Source organism: Vollenhovia emeryi, unplaced genomic scaffold, assembly GCF_000949405.1.
Source record: "Vollenhovia emeryi isolate VEMERY1.0 unplaced genomic scaffold, V.emery_V1.0 DF939239.1, whole genome shotgun sequence".
Classification (NCBI taxonomy): Eukaryota; Metazoa; Arthropoda; class Insecta; order Hymenoptera; family Formicidae; genus Vollenhovia; species Vollenhovia emeryi.
The window spans coordinates 219,915-240,804 of NW_011967127.1; the positions used below are offsets into that span (position 1 = coordinate 219,915).

At 43.0% G+C, this 20,890-nt stretch overlaps 1 protein-coding gene across 2 annotated transcripts in view; it reads left to right on the plus strand.

Moving 5' to 3' along the window:
- The window catches only part of LOC105560183 (amyloid beta A4 precursor protein-binding family B member 1-interacting protein), a 130,470-nt gene that overhangs the window by 26,160 nt on the left and 83,420 nt on the right, over positions 1 to 20,890 (plus strand). For both annotated transcript variants that reach the window (XM_012009066.1, XM_012009067.1), the window contains exon 2: positions 15,855 to 15,984. In XM_012009066.1, the coding sequence (XP_011864456.1) occupies positions 15,886 to 15,984 (99 nt within the window). In that variant the 5' untranslated portion in view covers positions 15,855 to 15,885. The remainder of the gene's footprint in view (positions 1 to 15,854; positions 15,985 to 20,890) is intronic.

Consider the following 20,890-nt stretch of genomic DNA (forward strand, 5'->3'; position numbering starts at 1 on the left):
GCGATCACTTTTACGTCGCGACAGCGTTCTCTTGTTTCTCGCTCGGGATATCTTGCTCTGACATCATCGACCGTCTGGTCGTTATAAGTTCGATCACCTTCAGGGCCATATTTGACTTATTCGAAGAATAAATATCATTTAGCCTCAAGTGGCGCGACATTCAGCCTCATATTTATTGCATTTATATTTGTGCAACTTTTACGCCGGAAATCGAGAAGACTCGACGGGGGTGGTCGAGCAATACTCGTGACATCGATGTGTTATAGTCTTTATTCACACAATGATTTCCTTTTGTTTAGAGAAAAATATTATTCGATAAAGGGACACGCGATTACGTATGCTTACAATGAAATGGTTTACATGCCGCGAAAACTTGAAGACAATGGGATCATAAAACTTCGTGTCTATGATCGATGCGAGCGATCGTGTAGACACGATCGTATACGATTCGGCGATTTACAACAATGAATAATACATGAGTAGTATTAATTACACCGTTTGTTCGATCGCAGCGAGATTAATGAAGTGAATTAAGCGGAAAATTTGCCACGAGCACGATGGAATTAATGAGCACGTAACGCAATAGCCGGGATTTGCAAGTCCGTGATCTTGACGAAGCTTTCGCAGACGCTTTCCTACGTCGACTTCCCAGGGAACGAATATCTCGAGGAAATTATAAATTATCAAGGTTTACTTTAATCTTTTTTTTTACGTACCTCTTTCCACGTTAAATGTTTGCGTTTAATATGCAAATGCGTAACTTTAGAGTCGTTTAGTACTATCATGTCAGTTTGTGCATATATTATGAATTAAAATGAGAGTCATTTAGCATCAGCGGCAGTCTTTAAATAAAACGATATGGAAAATTTGGAAAAAAGAATTTATAAGAAGACTTCGTTCTAACAAGAAAGTTAGTACGTTTTTTCTTATTTTCTCACGCCCCTGTATAACTAAAATCGGTGAATAATTCATATGAGACAATTATTGCGTTACAATAAAATGTTACATAATTCAAGGTACGCGCAATAAAATATAAGAATTAAAGATAAAAATCTCCTGCACTAGAAAGTAGCTTTACTTAGACAAGATTGTTGGAAATTATCTATAGTCTTAAGTCCGTAACAGAATGACTACGAATTGAGATTGAGATCAAATTGATATTTGACCAATCGGAGTAATGTTTGCTAATCTCAAGTTTAGCGACTTCTACACTAATTGGTTAAATTTCAATCTAATCTCAATCTCACTTCGTAGTCTGTTAAGGGCTTTACAGAATTTCTGATAGTATTGCACGATTTTTAAACAGCCAAAAATCGGAGCGTGTTTCACGTTTATCGGGCATCTGCGTGCCGCGAGAAGCAAATCCCGGCGGAAACTCGCTACGCGTCGCGATCATTCGCCTTGCTAATCTCATTCGTAATGTTCGAGGCCATTGTGATCTGCGTGGGAATCCGATTATGACGTTCGCACCGCGATCGATGCACTTAGAGAGCGGTTACGTGTGTAACGGTCCCTCCCCGCCTGCTATCATTCTCTTCCTCTCCCTCCTCAAATGTACAGGTATATACGTACAGTCTGTTGATCTTTCTCGCTCTTTCTCGCTGTTTCCTAGCTTCCTCTTGTCTTCCACTCCGATTGCCGCAGGTTGTCCGAGAACGTTCTGCGCTATTACAAGTTCGTCCGTGCGTAAACTCTCGCCGGAGAAGAGATCGACGATCCCCTCGATATTTTACGCGACCCTAACTCGCCGTTGTCTGCGCGTTTCTTCGTCAGTTTACAACAATGACCCACTTCGCGTTCGCTTGACACTCATATTTCGATGAAAGGATCTCTACTGTTACTTCCACATGAAGTATTACAGTATCAGTTTGCGTACAGTTTAAAGAATGCTCATTGAATTGCCAGTTACAACTAGAATATGGGTAAACGTATCGGAAGAGTCTGGCAATTTTACCTGCAAGTTGTGCACTCTCTTATCAATTTAGTATCGATTAGTTTTTTTTTAAGGAAGATTAAATGGTAATTGTAGAAATTAGAAATGTTGGAAAATGAAGCGAGCTCTTCCCAAAATATAGTTTTAATATCTTTTGTCGTTAGGATTCATTGATTTGTGTTCTTGTTGAATGAAGAAATAATTTATTTGCGAGAGGAGTTGTGTGGAATTTTTACGAGCATTTTTTGTGCCATAGAACCCCTTGAGAGACGCAATGATGGCCAAATAAGGCCAGGAATGCACCCGAACATTGATTGGAACTGAAAGAGCATTGCCTCTACGTCGCAGGATTCCTGCAGGACGATTTTTCGCGAACCGAATTTCTTGGCGTATATTTTGATACGCCGAAAATTACGAGCATTTCGTGTTAACGTTCTGAAAACAGATGTTATTTTGAGGCAAGCGTGTACAGTGGAAGCGAGCAAAACTTTGTGAGGCTGAAATCATTTCCTATATTCTTTTGCAGCGGCAAACTCGATGACGAAATTCTCGTCCTTAGGTTCGAGTGCGAAAAATAAAAAATACGTTGCAGTATGAAATTTTAGAGCAATTTATACTGTCATCGAGAACAAAAGGCAGGAGCATAGGGAATATTTACAATTCTGTGTCTCAAAACATTTTTCCAAGCTCACGACTCGGCCGTAAATAGAATTTAATATATAGATTACGGCGATATAGAATTATAACGTGTATGTGAAAAAATTTCATACAGAAATCGAGGGTGCGATGCATCGCAACACCGACCTCTTCAACACTTTCGAATCAGATCTCAGCTCATTGGATCGCGTTAGATAAAAATGTATCGCGGATTCGAGGAGCGTGCATTCTCGAGTGCGGAACGAATGTCGATTCCATTATCTGGTGAAGAGGTGTACGCGGCTCTCCGGACGCGAAGTAGGATTGATACGCTTCGAAAATCGTACGTGCATTAAGAGCGCCCGGCGCCGCGTCGTGCGTAACGTGCGTTCTCGCGTGTGAGTGCGTGAAAACACGGGCTCCGGGGCAGTGCCGCCGGTTACACGAGGTCATTTCCGCGATGCGTGTATACCGACGCAGTCGGATTTCACTTACGTATATCAGTGCGTATTATGCGTGTGTAATCCGCATATCGCTAATCAATCGCGTTTCATTTCGTTTCGAAACGAGGTATGCGCGCTCGTAAAGGAGCAGGAAATATCGACGCCGCATGACCGAGCACGAAGAAGTGCAGGGATATACTAAAATTCCGCGGTTTAGTGTCAAATTACCTTGTAGTGAAACTCGTTTCGGAGATATTAGCAATGTTGATAGAAATCCGAGAGAATACAACATTGTATTGAAAAAGATGACAGCAAGATTCTTTTTCACTTGAGAAAGATTCGGCGAGTCAAGTAGCCTCGGATATCTTTTCTATAAAAATAATTTTTCCACGTTGTCCTGTAGAGAAAAGTACGTGTGTATGTTTCTTTAGAAATTTTTACATCGGACACTTATCGTTACATAGAGTGCGATCGAGAGGAGAACGTCTACAAGACGTTTATTGCCGCGATATCGATCGGGAGTCGATTGTCTTCTGCGGCTGCTGGAAAATTGCGGGCGATATATCCGCGGATTAGAAAGTCCTCGATCTCGGAACGTTTCCATATCCTGAATCGCGGGGAGAGGAAAGGTCAGTGGTCTTGGCCGAAGAGTTTTCTACCGCGGCTATGATTCTGCGGCTGCGTCAAAGCCGGCTCGTCACGCAACACGGGCATTCGTGCAAACGCACCGCATACGGCGAGCGAGAGACCGAGAGACAGACGAGCCGGAGAGAAAGAGAGGGAGGGAGGGAGAGAAAGAGAGAGAGGGGGGGGGAGGGAAGGAGGAAAGAGATAGATGGAACGATAGGGGAAACGGGAGAGGAGAAGAGCAGGACTACAAACGTCGGCTTTACGGACGGACGCTGATACAGAGCCTAATAGAAATATCGATTTCGAGGGTCAACGCACCTCGCGAGCGATACCTCTGTACTTCGTGCATAATTCTTCTTAAAGAACATCGCCGCGGTCGCGTACGATAAGCACTGAAAGAGGCTTTTTCCCTCTCTCTTCCCTCTCGGGGAAATTTGGCCGCGAGGGTCGCGCTCGATCGTGCTTTAAATTTCTTTTGCTTTCAACCCTTGGAGCTATCCGAGATAATTGAAAGATTATGGATACTGGGAAGGGTCGATCAGTGTCACACACATAGGTACGTTAATAAGTTAACCTGGAGATTCGCTAGAACTAAAAATTAAAATAACAAGGTTACCTTCGATACTATTACGTTTCCAAGTGCGAGTCGAAGAGAGCTCTTGGCCTCGTTAAAGACGGACGAATGAGGGATGTTTTACAAATTAGTTAAACGGCTTCGTACGATAAGAGACTTTCGTAACGAGTGACTTTCCCGAAACACGAAAACTATTCGCGCAGCGTGGTTTCGTTATCGATACCGGTAATAAAGGCAATCGAGTCCCTATCTGATATCGTTAAGTACGCATGACGAGATATCGGAATAACGATGGAACGAAGATGTTTCCGAAGAGTATCGGTAGTCGTGTCTGAAATCTAATAAAAATCACGCGGTATTATACACCCAGGTACACCCAGTGCCGCGGTTCCCCCGCATCCGATAAGATTTAGATCCCTGTTTACGTCTCGGATAGGAGTCGGGGGGGGAGTCGACGTTCTCAAGAGCAGGCGATCGTGCGCAGGATACCCCTGGCCGGATGTGCGGCTCTCGTCAAGTCGCGGGTACCGCGATCGAAATTCTATATTTAGAAGCGGCAACACCCGGTACAACGCGGACGGTAGTCCGCGTATGGCGCAGCTATTCCTGTATTCCACGATCTTCTCCTTCGCCCGCGCCGTCGCTCTCTTCGTTTTTCGTCTGCCGCGCGCGCGCTCCGCCTGGGGAAATTCTTGGAGGGCGGACGGATGCGCCGGAGCGAATGCAGAATCGCCTTCCCCGCGACATTGGACCCGCCGGCGCGCTTTGAAATATTTCCTTTATCTCCCGCGGGATCCTGCTCGCAATTAAATACAGCCGCGGCTTTCCGCGAGCCGGCGCGCGGCGTTCTCGCGATATTTAACCCCCTCGAGGGATTAAATATTCATGTTACTCGCTCGTTCCTCTCACGAAGCTGTCTTGCGCTTAAAAGTCGGTTTAGCCGTCTCGATAACTACGCACCTCGGTATTCCCACTGATTCTTTAACCGGGCGGTATAATAGTTGACTGACACCACGAACGATTTTCCTTCGGGGTGTCGCCGAGGGGTAAACCGCTGAGGGCATTGTGGTGTACAGATTTGCGGCATTACTGGGCATTACTAGGCATTACTAAGCATTTTTTGGGTATCAGTTTGGGCATTAGGCCTTGTTAGGGCATTATAAAGATAAAATAAGACAACAAGATAAAGTGATGCCCACTGGGCATTAGTGACGAATCAGAATTCCTTTAGGATTTACTAGATGTGTAGTGAAGTCTAACAAAAACTATAGTTAGCACGATAGGGCTCGATATTTTATAACTAGAAATTTGCTAGACTTCACTATACATCTGGTAAATCCTAAAGAAATTCGTCCATTTTCTAACAACTGGTTGAATCTACCCGATTTTGTTTCAGTGTGGATATTGATAGAATAGTTAATTGCGATTTTTAGTTACGCGGGGTAAAATTCGTAAAGGATTAGAGGTTACGAACAATCCAAATAATTCGATTACTAATTGTGGGCCCCAAAATGGGTTGCTAGCTGTCTTTTTTTTCCTAGAGTCGGTGTACAAGATTTTGGTCAGCGGTTTCCCTCTCGGGTGTCGCTTTGGAGTCTGCGAGTGCATCGTGGTGATTCATTTCGGAAAAGATAGGTGTAAACACGCGCGGTAATTATTCCACGAAATTGGATAAATGCCGCACAGTGACAGAGTAATCATAGAAATATTTCTATCGTTCCTCCTGGAAATTAATCGCTGACCAGAACGCGAGCCTCTGGCTCGGACAAAGAGTCATTCACGATTGGCGGCGCGTCTCGGCGCGTTATATCCCGATTGTCTGTGTATTGAGTTGACCACTCGCGCGCGCGATATGTGTCTCGACAATCGTTCATTCACGACCTGCCGAGCCGTGCACTCGCACTTCACGTTTACTTCGCCCATACGCGACTTCTTTTGACCCGTCATTATTTCATCCGCTTCGAAGATCGCGAAAGATTTACCATCTTCCAGCTCCAGACGCGAATGTACCGTTGGAAAGCGACGTATACGAGTAGGTGTCTAAATAATTTTTCCCGTTTCCTGTTTCGGCGACTTATAGAACAGTCAAGATAACATCTCGCAACAAATTTGCTACGTTTAGATATCTGTACGTATAAAAATAGTGTAATAACTGTCAAAAGTCGTTTTACCTTTTCACTCGTTATTACATTCTGATTCTATCTCACTTCAAGTTTTTATCAAATTTGGAAATTATTAAGTCTAGTAAGTTTAGTACGTGCAAGTTAAATAGATCGTATCAAGATGCAAATCGTTACGGAGTGATCGTTACAAGTTGCTATAATTTATGACGACTTCGCGAGTACGATTGATAACACGCTCGTTCGCCGATTGCGTAATACGGAATGCTAATTAATCGAAAACATATCGCGTACCACTAGAACTAATTTAAAATTATGGTCCCCGTCAATGGGCGACGTGATGGAAAGTCCGGCGATGACAGCTAACGGCGACTATTTCGTCGCTCTTGCGTAACGTAAGCTGCTCTCGTTATAAAATCTCACGCGCTTTTCTTGGTAAAGGCTAGATCGGATCTCTGTGATTTGTTCTTCGTGGAAATATCGCGTGTACCTTATTCCGGATCGAACGCTTAGGAATGGCTGCTGAAAAGCCGTCAAGCGTTGTGACTTTTCCGCGAAACGCCTTGCCGCCGGATTATTTTTCGAATGAATCACGAGGAGCGAAATATTCATTCGTCAGTCTCTAAGACACCCGAATAATGTCCAGAGGATTATTTTCGCCGTATGACTGGAATCACGAAAATAGAGAGCGAAAGCGTTTGCTTTATTTTACACTTACGAGTTATTGTATATAATTTCGATAAATTTTTACAGATTTTCTTAACTAGAATTGCAATTAGTTTCCGTCCAGTTTCGCGTGGTCGACAGTGTTTCTTTTTCTTCTGAAACTTTATTGCGAACGGCATGTCACTGATATGGAAAAAAAAGAGTCTTGAGTTTGCACGCGCGAATTATTAGTGACAGAATACAAGCAAATCTGGGGGGAAAAACGCTTGAATGTGCAATCGATACTCGAAACCGGATATCGTACGCGTCGCATTTTGCGAGAGCGCGCTTGCGGTGCAGCATGAGCGCAAACATGACGCCGCCGTTATTCGACGTCATCGCCTGGCGAGCCGGAACGCGCGATGTAGAACAGTCTTGGCATTCATGCCGACTCCGATGAGCCAGATACCCGCTGACTTATTAACAAGGGGAAATATGAATGAATCGAATGCCTTTCGGATACTTGCGTTCGCAAGTGATGCGCGAAACTCTTGGCAGCAGCCTATTGCCATGCTGAAAAAACACGATGAGTCTCGCGTCGAATAATTTTGGCACGGTACATCGCTCGCGAAGTTGCAACTAATAATCGCTGAAAAGGATTTGTACTAAGAATACTTAAGGAAAAAATAATATCTAACAAGTGCATTTTAAGGAAAATTATTTTGTCTTACATTGGACTAGCTGCTCATAAAAATTCGTAGCTGTTTATTTATTATTGTAAATATTGCTCATTTAAAGAAGATGGTTTGAAATGTAGTATATCGCAAAGTCGTAGGAAATTTATATCTGTTAATGCGCTTGTAATCACGGCATCCCTTAATCGTGCGGGCAGTCCAAAACACTGCATGTTCTCGATCAGTGACTCAAAGGAGTTCGAGGTCGATTTTTTTCACAAGCAAACGTTTATTTCATTGTACTTCCGCGAGTCAGGTCTGTTGTTCTGTCCCTTTGTTCCCGTAGTTCCTCCTTTCACTCGATCGCTGTCCCACTCTCGTCGCCGAGCTCGGCAGAGCTCTTTCTCTTTCGAGATCGCCCTCCGTCGAGAAGGAGAATCGCGAATCGCGAAAGTGCGTAACGCGGCGTCGGAGGCGCCACAAAAGGAAGAAGAGCGTAACAAGTCGGCGGGGAACGAACGAATATGGAGTGCATCGAAACGAAACGACGCGAGAACGGTAGAGAGCGTACGAGAGACTCTCTGTATAAAATTTATTTAGGACCGTCTCTGTTTCCCTCTCTCTCTCTCCCTTCTTTTCTCGTGAACCTTAATTAGCTGGACATTAATTGACGTTCAATCGTAATTCTCTTTCTTCTCTTAATTCTGTCTGTATAGAAACAGTTTTGTACGCAAAAGTTCTGTAAAAAGAAAATCGTGAAAACATTTTATGCGTAAAGAAATATGCATTTGCGAGCTGTTTAGCGCATCAATGAAATTTTAACGCGTTTGTTCTCTCTCGAAGATCTTACTTATCTTTATACCAATGTGCTATTGTTTCCCGTAAGAGTTTAGAGTGGCAGCTTTACCATTCAGTTCTAGACTAGTGCACTTTCTTACATTACGCAAGAATTGCACATACTATTCTACTGCACGCACGGATAGAAATACTGTAACAAATGATGTAATGAACATTCTTGATAAACAACGTATTCATGGTTAATAATGAACTTTCTAATTAGTCGTTTATTAAGCATTGAAACAAATCTAAAAATTATTTTGAATACAATTTGTGACATATTAAAATATTATATATTAAAATATAATAATTATTATAACATATATTATAACAAAAAGTTAATAATTCTCAATATTGCTATGTTGCCATTAATAATTATTTAATGCATTTCTGTTAATATCATTAATTATTTTATTATATAATTATTATACACGTGTTACATCATAACTGACTATTCTTGGTGTTGATTTGCTCATTGACGACAAATGTCTCGTTCAGCCAAGATTGTCGATGATGTACAACGCTTGAGAGTTTTCTGTAGAATGTATTTGTCGCCAATTAAAGTTTCCAAGGTCTAAAAAACGCGACGTATGACGTTATTAATCGTTTTTGGGCAAAAGTAGGAGGGAGCTGTATTCTCTCTGTTTAATCTCACTGCCTGATACATTTTCATTTCATGGCGCAAATATGGCTCGTCACAGCAAAAACAAAAACAAACATTTATTTTTCGTTATAAAACTTTTTAGCGAGATAATTCCAGGTTTTCGTGTCACAAATTTTTAAGCTTTTTCGCTTTGTTACAGTAATATAATGTATTTCTATTTCATTATTCTTTTATGTTTAATAGTTGTATTTAATATGTCCATACATATAGAAAATAATGTATTAACAGCATTAACTAATAAGAGTTTGATAACGAAGAGTCATAATAATGTGTATGAATATGCGTGCAATAATGAGGGAAATAATTTGTGAATGCAAATAACAACTATTTGCTAGAATAAACGATGATAATAACAAAACGTCGTTACAATACTTGATAATAATCTTGAAAGTAATTGGCGGCAATACTTCCGCGATGAGCGTTAATATATGATCTCAGAATAGACGATATATCTTTGTTGTTAGCGAAAATGTGAATAAGATCCCCGCGAGGAGATACCCCCTCGCCAAATTGCATGCGTCGCCCATTTGTAATTCAAATATCGCAACATTGTTCGTGGATTAACACGCCGGAATCTTTTGCTCGTCGCTTGCGCGAGGCGTGGAATATTGGATACATAGTTGCTTGCGTAAGATGACATTATCGTATTAAGGATACCGTTATTGCCTATTGTGACGCTGTTGTATAGGATGTTCCAAAAGTCGCGTGTTCTCGCAAGTACGATGGAAAAATATTTCTTTGTAAAGATATTTCAAGTATTAGCAAAAGATAACAAGCGGACGAAAAGAAACTCTGGAATTGAAATCCAAAAGAAACAACTTTTAATTTGGTAAAGAAAAATTGATAAGAGAAATCATATTTGTGTAATAATGATCGAATCGTTTTCGTTGACAAATTATTTATATATAAACTTTGAACTCGTCGGCGTAAAACTGACGCCGTTTGAATGAATACAATAGGTGGATAGAGAAACGAAATTATTTGTTAATTCGCGATGAACCGCGCGTCCCTTTTCTTGCGGACGGCACGCAACAATCCGGAAGGTTTAATATCTGTTTCCGGGCGCGTGCCTCGCGTGCCGAGACAATCGCGTCGCTCCGTGCAAATTGTCTTTAATCGCTCTCCCGACGCGGACCACGGTAGCTTCTCGAAGGTGGTACGAAACCGCTGGGGTATTATTTAGCATCGCCATGGGCAACGACGGTGCTTATCGAGCGACACCGCGTCGCCAAAGTAGCAACCCATAGTGCATCGTTCGAATCTATACGTACGTACGCGTTTGTTGAGAAAACGAATTGCTAAAAACATTCTGCGTCCCGGCCGGTAAAGAGTTGCGCGTGAATAATTTCGATGGCATAACTGGTGCTTACGCAGCTATTCTGGAGCAGCAGCTATTGATTCGGCCCGCCGGATAAAAACGATAGCGTCGTCAACGTTTTATTCTGGGATGACGCACATGTGCGAGGTTTCACAGAGCTGCGACGAGAATAACGATTGAAAGTATAACAAACTGTGCGAAAGAGTTTAGTGAGAATGCCGCGATAGCTTTTCGGTTATAAGTAATTAAAAACGATTTGGCAAATTCAGTTGTTTACGGATGGAGACAAATAGTCGAGATTTATTTCAAGCAAACTTGTAATGTGCTTTCCATTTAAACTTGTTGTTAGATATTTGCACTGAACAAAAATTTTTCGCTATCGTGGCTAATCATGATTTGCTAAAAATATTTTGCTGCCACACCTGATACAATAGGCACAGTAGCAAAATATTTAGCTATCACAACTAAATATTAGCTGGTCACATGCAGTTCTTAGCCGCGGCAGCTACATTTTTCTTTCCGTGTAATGGCGATTTAGCGTTTTTGGTGCGTCACTTCACTTTTCTAATTTCGCGACTAGCTTGTCGGGGCTTCGCACACCCCTCCCGAAGAATCCTTTTTCGGAGAAACTTTTGAATGCTCGGCGGAGGGTTTCTCTCTCCTCCCCGAGTATACACGTGAGTCATTGGACACCCTTCGAGCACCCTCGGAAGGAGATCCGCTGAATCCATCGTTCCGGGTTTTTCCTCGACCCTCGTTTCCGTGTCCGCGGAATTTCTTTGCGGCGGGGCAAGCTCGTGTTCCATAAGGCAGATCTGAACGCGAACGCTAGAAGGTGAGGATCGATCGAATCGGGGCGTTGCACGGAGAGGACCCTGCGTGAAAGAGGAGATAAGGTTCGAGGAAAGACGGTGCATCCTTCCCGAGGGTGACTTCCGCCATTGCCGACAGGAACGCCAGACGCAATCTTCCTACAAACGCCGCTTGCATTTTTATCGCCCAATACAATTGTTTATCAATTCGCGATCGAATTATCATTAAATCATGTGTTAATTATTACGTTAGTTATGCTCTATTTACGCGTATAATTAATTGCATGGAGGAATAGGAAATTTATCATGAAAATTTCGACATTTACACAATCTAGATATTTTCGATTGTTACATGTGCATAATTATTTCAATTTTATGCCGTATTGTATGCAGCCGAAAGAAGTAGGGCGTTTTGCAAATGAAGATGAAGAACGAAGCGCTTTATATCTCGTTATATCGCTTCTCCGTCTTATTTCCTTCAGGGTAAACGTTACCGGCTGTTCCAGTTCCATATCGACTCTGATATCTTTTAACCTGATCAATATCGATACGTTTCCGCGTTGCAGCGGCTATAAACTCGATTATGATTCACCGCATGCCGACATGTCGATTCGACGACAGTCTCTTCCTTTCCTTACCGCCTCGCTCGCCTGTAAGTCCCTAAGGTATTTTCGCCAAGAAGCTCGTCCCTCGCGTTGAACCTCGCGCTATCTCGAGTAAACTCGTTTCGTGAAGGGATTTCTGGTAACTCATTCGTATCTGCTGCACCCTTCGCGAACGAGGAAATATCGTTAATTCAACGATAAACGCTTCCAGTGTCGAATCGAGCTGCTAGCGGCGCGACTTACAAGAGTTGCGGTGATATCTCGGTTGATAGTTATCGATAACACCGTCGTATCTGAGCGCTTCAAAGGGATCCTGTGTACTCAAGTTATCTTTTTCAACTTTTTCAACTTGAACTACTCCACCGCTGTGGAATCGGAATATCTATAATTGTATCCTTGATGTTGCTAGCTGTCGATTCGTAATTCTCTCACAGAATTGCATGTGATAAAGGGACACGTGTATGAGTTGCGTTAAAGATTCAGCCGTTTCACCATTGTTTCATTGGAGTCTGAATAAAGCTGTTTGCTGCTCTGACGCGATCGATCACCCTGGTCGCATGAGGGATGAACCGTGCATAGTCGAAGAGGCGCCTCGTTATCGATGTAGGAACCCGTTTCTTCGGCTGAAAGACAAGCCGTCGTGAGCCGTCTAGCTGCAACATCGGTTATGTCGCCGCTGCTGGAGAAACGGGAGAGCTTTGTCTGCTCGTTGCATTATTAATCGAGCAATCGATATCTCGGTCTATGTTTCATGCACGCACACCACGGCGTTAGGCGTATGCCGTTACTGTGCGTATTACGTTGTTCGTCAACTTGCATTGTGCTTTCTTAACTTTTCGACTTTATTCGACATTTTTTCCCTCCTGCTCAACTAAAATTTCTCTAATTGTAGACCACAGCGTGGTCTACAATTTATTATTTCCGCGTTTTATACTTTGACAACAATTCGAAGTAATAACGAAGAAACAGTAACGTGATGGATTACGTTTTAAAATTCATTAAATTTCTTGTTGCACTTGCACATACTTTGTTGACCTATAAGCTGTATAAAAGATGAAACACTATAACAGAATTTTAAACTAATAAGAATTCTTCAATGTCGCCAGCGAGAATTAAGCGTCAATGTTTTCTTGACCATACCTGGCATTGTTAATAATACAGAAAATTTATTGCGAAAAATACTACCTCAGTCAGGGTTTGAGCCTGGACCTCCCTACATTGCACTCTAGACGGGCGTCTCACCAATTCGACCACCGAGGCATATGATAATATTTGTCGCAATAATAGTATAAAGATGTTGTCTACGCGTCTATTTCGACTTTTGTTAGTTTTAAATATAGAACTTTAGAAGTGTTAAAAATTTGGTCGTACGACGTTACACACAAATGCGTTCCAACACCTGATTGAAGAAATGGTTCCTCTCGCGTGTCTTATTTCATCCCTTGTTAAATAAGGAGCGATTTAAACCAGTTAAGTGATTGATTATGGTTACCAGATATTATATCAAAAGAGGAAGTCATTATCAAATCGCATTAGCGTTTACACGTCCTCGGGACGATTGCAGAGTGTCACGAGCGCGACATTTTCTACGCTCGTTCTGGCGGCAAGAAAGCTGGCGTCGCCGCGCATTTTCCGTCCTTGCTGCGCGTGTTCCGCGATCCGCGCTACCATGCCCGCTCTATCGCGATGTAAACCTTGCAAGGACACCTCGTCCAGTGCACCGTAAACCCGTTCCTCTCGCGCTCCCCGTCTCCTCCTCCTCCTCCTCCTCCTCCTCCTCCTCCTCCTCCCTGCTGCAATTAGCAGTGCAGTTTCGCGCTACTTCGGTGGAATGCAACGCTATTCCGCCCCGACCGCGAGACGATTACACCGCACCTGCGTGGCGTGTTTATGCAGAGCCATCCGGCGATACGCCATCCAGCTCGGGCACGCACCCGCGGGTGTTTCTGTTCTATCTAAAAGTGACCCGCACGGATCGCTGCTACTTTCCCACACGCGTTACCACGGGAACTTGAGATGTCAGCCTTCTTCCCAGCTGTCACGTGATAATGGCACGCTAGAAATGAGAATCCCACCGCAGCGGACGATTTCATGTCAATCTCTCACACGTCTGTCCAACGAATAAGAATTCGAGATTTTATTACCTGTTTATCAGCCAGAGCGTAATTGCCAACGTACAAACACACTCGCGAAATTTTGCGTTTCCGCACAACAAGAACATTTTTATAAACGCCTCTCTCGAGTCCCAAGTCCTTCGCGTCGCAGGAAGTGTACTTTGCGTTATAGGAATTCTCTCGTTGATATCGGTTAATCGCGGAACCACGATTGGCTAATGACAGAACTATGCCGCTCAGCTTGTAAGATCTCGCTGCTACCGAAGGTCTTTCGACGGGAGACGGCGGAGGCAAAACGGTTGCATTGCTGCGGCGTGACGGTATCGAAATAATTAACAATCGCGCGTGTGCATTTATCCCGGAGTGATGCCTGACGAGAATCGAATTAAGGGAATCGATACGGTCCACCTGCAATCGTTGCACGCAGGGGAGGACACAGGGCCGGTCTGTGCGCAAGTGCATGCCGCAACCGGCGATGCGTTTTGTTGGAACACTATATGTGCAAAGCGGGGAGAGGACGCGGCACAACGAGTTGATTTCTCTCGAGACAATCGGACGATTAAATTAATTTTCATTACCGGTAATGGCGTCGCGCGCACTTGACCGCGATGCACGGCCGCGACAAATTAATCTAATGTCTCGTTAGCACCGTCTGTAATTACGGCTTAATTCTTGACATTTAACGCCACTGCTGGGTTTTTAATCCCGGAATGCACGCCATTTCACCTTAACCCATTTTGCGTATTTGCATCGCGCTCAGTAGTAAAAAATTATGCCCGCTCATTGCTGTAAAATACACCTGGCTTTTCTACAGCGATTAACAGCAGCAAATATAATATTATTTTTTTGTGAATTATGTTGCGTCTACTTTTCATTGCAACATTATACATTTATGTATTTAGGCAATTATGAAATGCCCTCGTTTACTTATTATTGGTTTTATATGTAATCGCGTAATTATGTTAAATTTGATTACGTTATTTACTTTTGTTACTTCGGGTAGCCTGTACATTTAATTGATACCGTGCTCACAGTAAGATACGTTTTACCGAACTTGAGCAAGACGATCGCAAACGCGCGCTTCAGGGCTAACTAATTACAACGTAGCGGAATTCTACGTTTCAATTTGCGGCACGAGTACATCCAATTATGCGAGTTAATGAAAAGGAATTGTGACAAAGCGACATTTACGCCGCTCGCGTTTCTACGATCACAGTCTCGCGGTCCCATTAATGAGAATTTCGGGCCAAGGCCCGTTCAGCGCTACTACTAAATGTTTCGTCAACATTTCTGCACTATCGCGGCTGGTAACCGCAAGTTACCCTCGAGCGAACAAAGATGTATTACGTAGACGGTACATATTTGCCGATGACACACTTGCATGCAAAGCGAAGGCGATGTATGGCGCCGATGCAGAATTATGCGAGAGACGGTATTTCCTTTTCATAATTTCTCCAATTGTATAATTTCCTATATTATACTAATTGGGTATGCACTTGGCACATATTTGCCAACAATGAACCCGTACGCTTTGCTAAAGAAACAAAAAAAAATCTAAATTTTATTACAGCACTCTGTTTCACAAAATGAATCCAATTTCGGTGAAAGCGTCGCGTTTACCAGCGATCTCCTATTTTACCGAATTTCTCGTAGTTGCTTTAATTTCCACAGATTTACTGCGGCGATATTTTGCGATCGCATTTGATTTTAAATTCGTGCAATTAAATTGCGCGATATAGAGAGTTGCGTACGTACTCTCGATATATAAAAGAAATCGCCTATATTTCAATATGATATCTCGATGGAGGTGCACCGAAAGAAAATTTGACGATCTAATTTTTCTGTGCAGGGAAAACGGTTCGACGGACGGTTGGCTCGCCATGGAGCGATACGAGGAAGAAGCCGAGGACAGCGACAACGAGACAGATCCTGAACAGCTTCTGAACGAGTGGCTGGGCGAGTTGGACAGCCTGACTGTGGTGAGTTTATATTTCTCTTGGCGTGGTTTCTTCGTTAGCTGTTTTACGGTCAGGAACCCGCGAACAACCGCCGTTGTGCTAACAGCGTGTAGGCAGCCAGCGTTCCGTGAAACAATCGTAAATATTCCGATGTTTGAAGAAAATTGGAAAAATAAATTTTTTCCCCCATGAACGGTTTGTGCGATAATAGCAACTGAAAAACGAGGGGGATTGTGGTGTACAGATTTATGGCATTAGCGGGCATTACTAGACATTTTTTGAGTATTAGTTTGGGCATTAGGTCTTGCTGGGGCATAAAGGTAAATAAGATAAAATAAGATAAAGTAACTCCCACTGGGCATTAGTGGGCATTGGTGTACAAGATTTTGGTCAGCGGTTTCCCCCTCGCTGAAAAACGTATCCCCATAGCGGTACGTATCAATTAACCGTAAACGGTGCATTGTTAAATACCCTGCGTGAAAACAATTGTAAACATAGACGGCAGTAATACTGTCGTATAATTATAGACAGTACACATATGAATATCTAAGAGCTGCACGAAATTGCAAATATTATCGCATGTTACGGCAATTACTCGTAAGTGATGTATAGGCCAACTCACTATACCTACAACTAAATGTGTCTTGAAACAATTATAAACAGGCTGCGATGATTAATTATAATTGTGTATGATCACAGCAAATATACTGTGCCGGATATAATTTGAGCAATCGTTAAACGTTAAATAAAGCGGTAGACAGTGATACAAATTTGACGTCTTTAATTGAACGTCTCTGATACGAGACGCCATCTGGAGACCGAAGTAGAATCGATGTCAGGCAAGAAATTTCTTCGATCTGATTAGTTTGAAAGACGAGGCGATCCAATGAAGAGGCAGCTGACTAACTGCCTCTCTTGAGTACTACGCGCTTCTCAATTGGTGTCAATTGGCGCGTGGTCTAAATGATTCGCTAGTAGCTAGCACGAGAAGCCGCTGACGCGAGTTTACTTCCTTGAAAAGCGTGCACGTGTCTCCGCGTGCGTGTCTGTGCTTCTACATTTGAGGCCTTAAGTGTTGTCGGAGGAATATGCCGACAAGTGGATTTTACGTAACAAATTACGCGCGTGTGAACCGTGTTATTAATAAATCGTGTCGCGTAAATCCAATCGAAAGTATTAATTTTGAACCTAAATCTGGAAACAAAATCATTCAATTTCGCATAATATTTACGATACATTTATTTATTACCGCGACAATAACAATACATTTAAGTTTATTACATTAAAACTGCTATAAAGTCTTTGCACATTAAAAAATTTTAGCCGTAAAAATGTCAACTTGTACAATTTTGTCAAAGTTTCTCGATTTAGCGTAGAAACATAAAATAAATCCGTTGTTTGCGTATTTTTCTGGCTCGTGATTTTCACTATTTGCGCAATGGTGAACGCGAAACGACAGAATTGGCGGCAATTGACGTGTCCGAGTGATTGCTACGCGAACTTTGTCCAGCGGGTAGACCAACGTTCGTTCTTGCTGAGTGCTTTTAGCACTTCCTGCCCGGAGGCCGCGTGGCCTGCCGCGTGGTTGTCTCTAATTTCATTAAATCGCGGATAATCGCTTTCCTGACGGATCCTCTGTTACGTTGTTAGCTGCGTTAGCGACTTTCAGCGCGCTTGCAGACACGATTTTACCGGACAGTTCGCGGATCCGCGCGATCCGTGGAACGTCATTACGAACTTGGAGAATTCCCTTTGTCGTTAGTTCCGAACGATAAAAGTTGGCGCATTTACTTTGTGAAAGTTCCCCCCCCCCCCTCCTCCCGATTGACTTTGTCGGCGCGATAGCGAAATTTTTAGACGAATCCGCAAAAACATAGCAAGTTATTCCGCGGACATCTCTCTTTTTTTTCCGACGTCCTTCTCCTCTTCCCGTTTGCCGTAACGAGATTTTCAGGAACTTGGGACGAATCTTTGTCATATTACCTCGTCTTAAAAAACTTTAATATTGTCAGCTTGTACAGCGGGTTCGTTTTTTTTTCCTCGGGGTTTCTCGAGGTACCTGTTGAGTATCTCCTATTTTGCATACAGACGAGTTTGTATAGGTCTTCCTTGAGCGTAGTATTTTCGAGACCACAACTCCATTTCGCGAAGTTGCGGGAAAATATTAAATCGAAAGAATGCCGTGCACGCCAGACATTTATTAGTCGGCGAGACACGTTTATTAGATCAAGCATTAATGAAAACGTCAGCATATTTTTTTTATCTGTTTTAAATTTGGAGCTTTAAATCAGTTTAAATCGCGGTCTCTCGATTTCTTCGACGATACTCTTGACGAACGGAGTCAAACGCAGTCAGGATCAACAACTTAGCTCGATTCGACATGATTTAAAAGTAGAATAATTCCCCGTACGAGCTATATCTTAAATCTCGACACCCGCGATTTCTGGTGAACGCGGGATGAGTCTTAATTACTATCGCGGTTGATCTGATGGCGAACGCGGCGTCCTCGAGGGGTAAAAGTATTCGCTGAAAGTGAAACCGTGACGAGTAACCTTGAACCCTTCTACAAGCCGCCGGCACGACGAATGGACACCCGAGAATCGAGTCTAGTCGGTGAAAGATGGATGGGTAGAAGTGCACGTGCACATCCACTTCTACTTGGCCGGCGTTTCGCGGCGAAGGTTCGGCGAATCGATAGCAGAGCAATTGGGTGTCATTGCCCCACGCCATCACGCGATGTTTACTTCACGGGGGGGGGGGGGCAGGAAGTTAAAATCGCGACGACCGGACGAAATGTGGAGTGACTGACCGATTGGAAGATATTGGCAGAAGATAAACTCCTCTCACAATCAGCAAATTCTCTCAATGCCTCATCCTTATGTTTGCGCCTGCCGCTGATGTCGAGATTCATAAAATCGAGTCGCTTACGAACAAGTTGCCGAGAATCCATAGTAGAGGAAGATGCACCGAGAGACCCATTTTGTTGAATGGAACGAAATAATTTGATTAAATCATTTTGCTGACTGAACTTGTAATTTTGTTGTATAAAGCGAAAAGTACGTTGCTGAAAAGAAGTTAAATGTTACAACTAACTATTTTGTCTCCATGAGTTGTTTATCTGAACAAAATTTTACGGTTGAGATAACAAATTCGTCCATCTCATGACTGAACGATTTGTCTGCTCATAGCTAGACAAGAAATTCAGTCGAGTCAACTAAATTTTGTTTCATTCAACCAAATGGGTCCCTCAGTGTGGTTGAAGGGAGAAAGGTAATACGCCACTTATCTGGCATTCCCGCAGTTTGTTGGCTGAACTTTGTCGTCGCGATCACATGATCGCCGAGCGCTCATTTCGATGAGTAATAGCGTTTGCAGCGTCGAGGCTTTATCGAGATATGAAATTCCTATGGGTCTCACTCGCGCGTAAGCGCGTGGCGTTTCACGAGTTGCGTCGCGTCGAGAACGATAAACAAGCGATCGCCTGTTCGGGGCTTTCTCTTCGCCCTGTTGCTTTCTTCTTATTTCTTTCACTTTTATTTCGAGATCGCTCTGGGATATAACGCAAGGGAGAAGGAGAGGTTGGGGAGGGGTGGCGGGGAGGAGAAAGAGAGATGGAGAAAGGGAGCTTTTGCCTGCACTTGCACTTGGCGATGCATCGGAGGTCGGTCAAGGCGCCTGTGCACAGATCGATAGCCTGGCAACGCGGAACGGATAACGTTGCAACTGTGGTCGCTGACCCCTACGTGGCCACAGAACATTCGAGAGAGCGCTGGAACAGAACGCTGAAACATCTTTGCGAAATATTATTAATCCAATTCGTGTCACCGTCGGTCTTGTCTCGCGCTTTACGACGTCTTTTGCCAAAGCACCTCTAATCAGACCGCGAGAAATCCTCAAAAATTCTGAATTAAGAACGCAGTTATATTTTTACGCATTTTTACTATGAAATAAAACACTCGAGAAATAATCGGGAGAAGAATAAACAATGTAATATCAGTTGTTTACTTGAATAGAAATACTATCTTCCAATAAAATTAGAAAGTTTCGTTGAATCGACTATTAAACTACGCGCATTTAAATCGAACACAATACGCTGGGACGGAAGGATGAGGCTCGTAAAACACGGAATTCCTATCTTTTATGATCTCCTTCTACGTACGGAAATAATATTTTTTCGTTATATTTTTTTGCCTCCTCGCTACACACCGTGAATTATTCGCGATGATTAGGGCGTTACGGTGCTGAGCATCATCGTGCACATTGGCCGGCCGTTCCATCGAGACGCGAAACGCGCGTCGGGATGATTCGCGTAACGCGGACGTACCGTAACGCGAGCGCCGAGGTGTCCAATTTGCAGACACATTCCGCTCGGGGACCGGAGCATTTTGCGCGGGGCGTCACACACGAAATTACTGTGCCCCGCTAAATTGCGTAATAGCTTTTCTCAGAATTGCGCGCAGCGCAGTCGTGTTGTCTCGTACGCATGTGTCCAGGGATTCATAATTATCCTTGGTATTTTCCGCGAGGTAATTGGTTGAGTTTTTTTTTTATTAGAAGAATTCGACTTTCCTCTGTTTTAAGTAGACAGTAATTTGGTTTAGAAATAGTGCTCTTTGTGTTTCTTTCGGTAACGATCTAGAAGACAACGAGACAACGAATAATCAACTCATTTATTTCTCCTTTATGAAACCGTTAGTATGTTTTTATTTATTATTTGACTAGAATATATTTTCTTTATTTATTTCCTGATTTTGCAAAGTTTCGCGCTCGTCTCTTTTCAATTGACAATTTACACGAGCGTCTGAAATTATTTTATCGAGAGTTGATTGCGTAGACTTTTGGTGTGGTGTGTCATAAATTATTGTTTAACAATTGTTCACGTTATCTTCGACGCTTGTGCAAATATCTCTTACGTCATCTGGTTTTC